Source organism: Hevea brasiliensis, chromosome 7 (genome assembly GCF_030052815.1).
Source record: "Hevea brasiliensis isolate MT/VB/25A 57/8 chromosome 7, ASM3005281v1, whole genome shotgun sequence".
Lineage (NCBI taxonomy): Eukaryota > Viridiplantae > Streptophyta > Magnoliopsida > Malpighiales > Euphorbiaceae > Hevea > Hevea brasiliensis.
The window spans coordinates 100,040,988-100,050,098 of NC_079499.1; the positions used below are offsets into that span (position 1 = coordinate 100,040,988).

At 34.6% G+C, this 9,111-nt stretch overlaps 1 protein-coding gene across 1 annotated transcript; it reads right to left on the reverse strand.

The window, feature by feature from the left end:
- Nucleotides 1-351: 351 nt before the first annotated feature.
- Nucleotides 352-8,226, reverse strand: LOC110632489 (bifunctional riboflavin biosynthesis protein RIBA 1, chloroplastic). The gene is made up of 7 exons (XM_021780735.2): nucleotides 7,956-8,226; nucleotides 6,849-7,236; nucleotides 6,525-6,746; nucleotides 5,703-6,025; nucleotides 2,651-2,780; nucleotides 1,469-1,765; nucleotides 352-910 (listed from the first exon to the last, which is right to left on the reverse strand). Exons 1-7 carry the CDS (start codon nucleotides 8,006-8,008, stop codon nucleotides 641-643), a joined length of 1,683 nt encoding a protein of 560 aa, XP_021636427.2. The 5' UTR covers nucleotides 8,009-8,226; the 3' UTR covers nucleotides 352-640.
- Nucleotides 8,227-9,111: the final 885 nt, after the last annotated feature.

The following is a 9,111-nucleotide window of genomic DNA, read 5'->3' on the forward strand; positions in this document are numbered from 1 at the left end:
AGGAGATACCAAGGCATCACCGATCCTTTGCTACTTGAGAGTTTGGCGTGTCGGTAGGCTTGCTACTAGCAATTTTTCAAGCGAGTAATCGTGGAAGGTGATTCCCAAGATGTCATCAAAGCACATCAGGGAGGCTTTGCACCTGTGGAATCCCAAGGCATCCTTCATGATGTTAAGATTATGTCAGAACGCATTAGAGGAGATTTTCTTTTCCTTCGTTAGAAGACATTGTAACAGGGCAGTTCACTGCCTTGCTACTAAAGCTCTCAGGAATGTCTCTTTCTACGGCAATCCCTTGCTTCAAAAGTCATTTTGTAACTTGTAAGATGCCCACTTAGGGCCTTCAATGAATTTCTTACCTTCAACCAAATATATATACTTTTCCAAATACCTGGTGTTCATGAACAAAATCCACCACTTTCAGCACTATAGTTAAAATAAATACATCATCCTCTCCTTTCTTGTGAGAAGGAAATGCATCTAGGAATTTCTTTACCCTCCTAGTGAAAGTATAAATGTACATTATACATACATCAAAAAAGAATGTAAATCTGAATGTGGGGAAAAAAACCCTTGAATTTTCCTAGTTGAAGCTCCAAGCCATGTCAACGCGCCATTTCACCAGAACTGATTGAAGCAATTATGCCTTGGATGCACCATCAGTTTGAGAGCCAATGATTGAGCTATTAGTTTCACTGATAATACCACTTACATGGCCATTAGAATCTGAACCATATATGTGCCCCATTTTTTCACGTTTAGTCTCCAAATATCTCCTGTTCTCCCTAGTTATTGGAGTCAACAATGGGACCCTGCCTGCAATTGCCAGGCCATAACCTTTAAGCCCCACATATTTTGCAGGATTATTTGTCATCAGCCTCATTGTATGCACGCCCAAATCTCTTAGTATCTGCAATAGAATGGATCATGAATTTAGCTGCCTCAACATAAAACAAGAGAATGGTACTGAAAAATTGAAAAGCTATAATAACATGCAGCATGAGCAAAACCTTCAATAATGAAGCAGACAACCTGCTTTAAACTTACAAATAACTGCAAAAGCAAAATATTATAAAGGTACTGGCTTCATAATAGATACGGAATCTAAACTCCAAAGACCTTGACAAGATGCATAAAAAAAAGTTTGTCTCTGGCTGGAATCTGCCACCTTCTATGTAAAACTTAAAAAGGAAACTTGATCAAAGTATAAATGAATGATAATTCAGTCTATTCCAAATAAGCTGTATAATTTTGTGAATTATCAATATTAACTAAAACTTAGAGCAAAGTAGGAGAGAATTCTACAGTCAGATCAGCCAAAGAATGATTACAATTCAGCCTCTTTATTAAGAGAGGATTATGATGCCAAATAGTTGAAAACAAAAGATATAACTACATGACCAGAACCAGATAGTGCAGAGGCAATTCATGGAATTAAATGAAACTAATAGATTCTTAAGGAGATTACCTGTGCACCAATGCCATATTCACGAGAATCAACAGGTAAACCCAGCTCTTCATTGGCCTCAACTGTATCACATCCATCATCCTGTAGGTTGTAAGCACGAAGCTTGTGGCCCAAACCAATTCCTCTACCTTCATGTCCGCGGAGGTATACCAATACACCCCTGCCAGCAGCCTCAATTTGCTTCATTGCAAGGGCTAGCTGATTTCCACAATCACATCTCGCTGATCCAAATATGTCACCAGTGAGGCACTCAGAATGCACCCTCACAAGAATATCCTTACCATCACCAATTTCACCCTGTACATGTTAGACAATTATTATTTTTCATAGGACTAGAATAGTCGTCTGGTCAACCAAAAGAATGAAAAATATGTTAAGGCAAAACTTGATTGCCAGCTCTTTTGTTGAGCTGCAAAGACACTTCCTCTTGGAAAATATATATATATATATATATATATATATATAAAGCCCCACATATATAGCAACAAAAATCCAACATTTTCATAAAGTTGCAATAGTTGCAAAATTGTCACCTTCAATACTCAATAGCAGGTAGTGATAGAAAAGCACGAGAGCACAGAAAGAAAAAGAATCTTAATTTCAGTAATTTTTTTTTTCTTCGAGTTTGGCCATAGATTCAAGAAAGAGCAGGTGATGATCTTGCCGTTTAAGGTATCAACTATTAAGATAATTAAAAATCAAATATATCTGCCTTCTGGAGATTATCTGACTGCAGCTTCCTCATCCTCCATTGCACACATAAATTCTGAATGGCATGTGCATGCATGCTAGCTGATGATTGAGCAAACAGAATCATATTGGAAGAAGCTGCCTGATTGGAAACCTACATTAAGGGATTCATTTTCACCAAGTTGAGAATTTGGTGATTGAATGGTCAACCCTCAAAATAACTTGCAAGTTTACCAGGCAACAGTGATAGAATCCTCTGAGGCTCTGACTCATCACATGCACCTAATAAAGGCTATACAACATGCATAACTTATTGGAAGCAATTTCTTGAAAACAGTTATTGAAAATTTCACTTTCTTTATCTTTTGACATGTGAAGGTTTTATCACCCAACTTCTCAATTGAATCCTTTTCCTGTAACAAATAACTCGCAATGTGTAAAAAAACACAGAGAGAAGGCAGCAGAAAGAATTTATCCCCATTGCTCGCTTACTTTAACCATTGCTATATGCTCTATCCCATCCAGAAATGACCTATAACAGTAGGCTTTGAATGGTCCCCACATTGTGGGTATTGGAGCAGTGGCAGACAACTCCACCAGTCTATCTCTTTTCCTCCTATATCTGTCAATTATACAAACATTACGGAGTCAAATATCACTTTCATTCAAAATAACAGGAATATAACTATTAAAATAGCAATTACCCTCATATCAATTCCAATAAGTAACTCTGTTAAGTAAGTCTAAATAGGTGTCTTTGTCAAAGGAGTAACTAAAAATATGTTACATAACAGCCTGCACACTTAGTGAAACAAAGGAATAGAGAGAGAGAGAGAAATAGATGAGAAAAGAGATAGATTGGATGAGAAAAGAAATATATTGGATGAGAAGAGAAGAGAATATTCAGAGATGAGAGAAAAGTATTCTTATTTATTGATTCTTGGAATGAATCTCCCCTAGTACATTTCTCTTATTTATTTAGCAAAGACTTCCTCTACAATAACTACTCTACTCTCCTCCTCATACAACTACAGCTCCATTTCTATTATTTCCTTTCCCATATCTAGTTCTGCTATACGTAGCAATACCTCCCCCCATAAGCACATTCTTGTCCCCAAGAATGTGAAAATTCAGGAAATATGAATTGAAAATTGCAGGTACTTCCTTGTTTGCAGCTGGAAATATGAACTGAATGGCCCAAAAAAAATTTGGTTGGAAGTTTCAGGTACATCCTTCTCATCAGCTGAAAGTATGAACACTTAAGTGACAAAGAGTTAATTTTCTTCGTTTCTCTTCTCCCAATTTCCAATGTTTGTTCCTTTAAGATCACAATACCATTTGGTGGTTTAATTTTCTTCCTTTCCCTGCTTGATATTTCCCATTTATCTTCCATGAGACTGATAAGAGTAAAACAGCTGAATTCACCATCTTTGCTCCCCAAATACTACCACTTGCTTCCAACACCCACACTTTTTGAAACACCTTTATGTTTCTTTTTTTCAAAAACATTCCCAAGAAAATCTACAGCACAAAGTTCAGTTTTGTGAATGAATTGCACAATTACATCAGATTCAGCTCTTATTTTTCCCATTGCAAGCTCTAGTTGCCCATCATCACCACCCTCATATATCTCACCTACACTAGACATATCAACAATAAAATCTTGCTCCATCTCAGCACTAAACTGTCTTCGTATTTTTCCTGATAAATTGTTACTTTTTGAACTTCTACAGGCATGTCGTCTTGATCCTCAACAACCATGTTTTCATTTTGAATTGAATCTAATTGATCTAGGACAATCTCCTCTCCATCAATAATATCAACCTTTTCCGATTCTCCATCACCAACAATATCAACCTCTTCCTTGTCTCCATCACCATGAAGAAATGCTGCGTCATCAAGGTCAGTCTCCTCCTTAACATCAAAATCTCCCGTCTCTCCTTTTTGATTCAACAATCCCCTTTCACTGCCATTGCTCCAAGAATTCTCTGCTAATGATTTTGGCCTTTCTATTTGCTCTTCTAACAATTTATCTAATTTTTGTCATCTTTGATACAGCAACTCCTCTAAGTGTTTTGTTACTTTTCTTTCAAAAATTTATAACATTCCCTTGACATCCTTTTGTTCCCAAAATTGTACGTCCATGGTTTGATGCTCTAAGTGTATTTTATTTTCAGGAAAATTTGAGGAAGATAATATTAAGCGAAAATTAGACCTGAAGCACGGATTCAGAACATGAAACTGCTATTGGAATTAGAAGAAAATTATAGAGAAAGGAAGAAGAAAAACTTGTGAAAAGAACGAAAAACAGGGGAATAGAAGTTGAGGCAAAAATAAGGATTTCAAAAATTTCAAGAAGGAATAGAGAAAAGAAACCCTAATAGAACAGAAATTGAAAATAGAGAGATTGAGAAGAATTTGATAGAGGGAAAAGGAATCAGGTAGCTCTTAAGATGGGAAAAAAATCTTTTTTTAAAAAAAAAATTTCTGGATTTTGGGAAAAGTCTGGTTCTCGGAAAAAAAAAAAGAAATTAGAGACAAGGTGGAGGAAGAACAATATTTCAAGAACTTCAAGAAATGGGTTTCTTGAAATGCTGAAAATGAGAAATGAAAGAAGGGAATAGAAGAAAGAACCAGAAAGTAACAGAAGAAGAAAGAATTTGATTCAAGAATTTCAAGAAAGAAAGAAGAAGAAGAAATGGAGGTGAGAAAGGGAAGAATTTTGAAGGAAAGAAGGAAGAAATTTCAGAGGAGGAGAAAGAAGAATTTAGAGAGAGAGAGAGAGAGAGAGAGAGAGAGAGAGAGAGAGAATACTATAAAGAAACCTGGAATTCTGGAATACTCTCATTGATCTATTCAGGCTTGTGATTCCAGCAAGAAGGATTTGAAGCAAACCCAGCTCAGAATAGGGCTATAACAGCCTGCACACTTAGTGAAACAAAGGAATAAAGAGAGAAAGAGAGAGAAATAGTTGAGAAAAAGAGATAGATTGGAGGAGAAAAGAAATAGATTGAATGAGAAGAGAAGAGAATATTCAGAGATGAGAGAAAAGTATTCTTATTTATTGATTCTTGGAATGAATCTCCTCTGGTACATTTCTCTTATTTATATAGCAAAGACTTCCTCTACAATAACTACTCTACTCTCCTCCTCATACAACTACAGCTCCATTCCTATTATTTCCTTTCCCATATCTAGTTCTGCTATACGCAGCAAAATATGATACAAATTATAAGCCCAACCCAAGCATAATTAAAAGAATGATATAAATTATAGCAATTATAGAAGATGGTTGGTTCCTTTAGAAGATATACTAATTCACAAGAATGTACATTTTCTGTTTCTCTTTATGTATAAGAAGCAGATATACCATAAATACTAGTTACCCATTTTCAGACACTTGTACTAACGCTTGCTAACTGATATAACAGCTAAGAATATTTATCTCTAGTTTATTCAGGCAATTGAGTAAATATGGTAAGAAGAAGTGGCAGAAAGTCCCTCAACTTGAAAACATAAGAAATATAAACACTAATTGACTTACCTGATTAGATCAGCTATGGAAATTATTTTCAAGTTTTCAGCTTGCGCAAATTGGCGAAGCCTTGGTAATCTTGCCATAGAGCCATCATCATCTACAATCTCACATAAAACAGCAACAGGTTCTAATCCAGCTAGCATTGCAAGATCAACAGAAGCTTCTGTATGTCCAGCTCTTTTTAGAACTCCTCCTTCCCTGTACTTAAGTGGGAAAATATGACCCGGGCGATTGAAATCTTCAGGTTTGGATTCTCTAGAGGCAAGAGCCAACACTGTTGTAGCCCTGTCATGAGCCGAGACACCTGTTGTTGTGCCATGTTTTGCATCCTATATAAACAGAATGCACAATGTTGGACGTGAAATTGATACTAGCCAAAGAAAGTAAGCAATTTCAAGACATAAGAAAGATCATATCACTTAATGGCTTTTAGTTTACTATCAGCAGGTGAAGTCTCTCACCACTATAGAAAAGGGATGGAAGATTGCAGAGGTAATGGAGAGAGTTAAGGAAGAGAAGGGCTGGCCTATGCCCCATGGATGATGAGAAAAGATTACTATGAACTGGTACATGCTTAAAAGGAAACGAAGAGGAAAAGGAACATATGAAAGTTAAATGCTTAAAACATGTTAGTTATGAAACAGATACACTAGATAGCTGCAATGTATGTGTCAAACTTTGAATGTCTTCTGAAGAAATACATATATATACATATTTCCCATATTAGAAGAAAAAAGTTTCAATTCTTTCACAGATATCCTTGACCATTTAGCAAACAAAAAAACAATAGCCTTTAAAATTCATCAGAAAAAAGTTACAGGTATATACCACAGATACAGTGAATGCCGTGCAAAGTTTTTCCTCATTCTCCTTCTGAGTTACCATTAGAGGAAGTTCCAACCTCTCCAAATCTTCTCCTTTCATGCTCACACAAACTATTCCAGTTCCATGTTTGACAATAAATGCCATAGCTTCAGGTGTTGCCTTTGATGCTGCCATTATTAGGTCTCCCTCATTTTCTCTGTCTTCATCGTCAACAACAATTACTAACTGCAACATTATCCCCAATCAGTAAGATAAAACTCTTCAAGAATGTAGTTCCTAAACATAGCAGTTGGATTCCACAATCATATAAGCAGGAAGAAGACTAACCTTGCCTTGACGAATATCTTCAATGGCCTCCGGGATGGAAGCAAATCCATCAGTAGGATGATCCAGGTCATACTCATCATCATTAGGAAAGAAAGCACTGGTAGTGGGAGTTATTTCAGCAGTAAGTGTTCCAAAACCTATTGCATCAGGTTGTAACTCAATTCCAGATGGTTGGTTCAATCTTTTGCCAATTAAGGTATCTTGTGCTGAAACTCTATTGTTCTCTGAACAAGAGAGAAGATCATCTTCTCCAGATATCACTGAGGCTCTAAGTCTATCAACGCCTTTGAATCTAAAGCTCACTTTCCTGGCTGGATTACTAGAGACCAGATCAGTTATGTACCCCTTTAAAGTAAATGGATACATACAATGCAGACCAGTGTAACCTCTATAGAAAATAGAAAGCAAACAGTTAGTTACAAATGTGTAGGCAACATAATGATTGAGAAACAACTGCAGAATTTCAGCAAATGATGATAGGATATAAATGCCTGAATTTTGAAATTTCAAAGTATTTAAAAATGGGAGTGGGGACTAGGGACTTGGTCATGACAAAAGGGAAAAAAAATAACAATAAAACAGAAGTGATAGTTTAGTCTAATTTGTCCCATCAAGAAAAGTGGCAACATATCCATCAGCAACTACAATGAAAATATGATATTAGTATATGTTTGGGAGACCGTAGTAAAACGTAATGTAATAAATGAAATTTTTAGCTCATTATTCTATTGAATTTTCATTTGATTTCATTCAATTGCATGCTCCCAAACATGCAAATGCAGAACAGACTACAGAGACGTATTTGAACCTTGAGACGTATTTGAACCTTGAAACACAAGAAAACACTTGTACACAAAATGAAACTAAATGAATGAGACTACCATTTGTCCAATGGCTGCCTTAGAGAATTTCATTTAATCCCAAACAACATAACACGGGCAAGCCGCACAAGGATAATTCAACAGTCAATTCTCAAATCTCTTATATTTCCACCTCAAATATCTCATCTTTTAAATTCTAAGCATCATAAGAATCATCAAACAGAAAGGAAACCAAAAATAAGCAATAGAAAGAGAGGAGGGAAGGAAATTCAAAAGTGAAACTCACCGCAAATTAGAGGAAGACAGAGAGGAACTGTAAAGATGAATAGAACCCATCATCTTCAATTACCACACTATAATCAAAAGCCCAAGGCAATTGAAAAAGCAGACTTTGATTGAAGGAAAAAACAAGGAGAGAGATGAAACGAAGAAGAAAGAGAAGGAAAGAAAGCGGGGGAATGTAAGCGGTTAGCTTTAGCTTTAGATCATCATCAACAACGCCACAAGCAAAGGTGTACGGGAAATGATCCTTCGAGATTGGGTGTAGGTGGCTAGCTGACATAACTATCGCCGAGCATTTTTGTGGTTCATTAGAGCATCGTCGTTTTAACTGTTTTGTTGGACTGTCCAAGCTAATAATAGAAAAAAATAATAATATAAAAAAACGCATTTTTTATTAATGAAATCCAATTAAAGGGCCAAATATTAATTTTAAAAAATGATAATTATGGAAATTGGGATAGTAAAAGCTGTCAAAATAGTTATATATGTTAGGTAAATTATTTAATATCGAATTGATTAAGTTGAATATTCACCCCGATTAAATTATTTTTCAAGTTTATGAGTATTTTTGGATAAAATTTATTGGGAAATTTATTATTTACTTGTTATTGAATAAATTAAATTTTTTTTATTCTATAAACAGAATTAAAAACAATTTTAACAAAAAACAAAGTTAATAGAAAAATTCTAATAATTTCAATAATTACCAAATACACGAACTAAATCGTTTAATAACATCAATTAAAATTTATAAATTAAATAATAAAATTTATAATTAAATAAAGAGTATCTTTATTTTTTTAATATTAGACAAAAGAATCTCTTGTTTTAATAAAAATATAATTCGTTTAATTTTTAAAATATAAAAATTAAATCATAATCATAGAAGCAAATAGTAAAATTACTCAAATTTGTTTATGATTTTGCATTTGAAGATACTCCACAATTGAATGAATATATTGGGTAGGAAATATTATAAGAATACTCCATGTGTATATTTATTTTGTAATATGTGTTACAAGTTTTAAGTTAAGAAAGGATAATAATCTTTTCAAGTTATATAATTAAATTCGTATTATGAAATAATAATTAGTTTGATTTGATCCAATAATAAAAGGCATAACTCATCTTATAAACTTAAATTTGAAAATTCGCTTCTT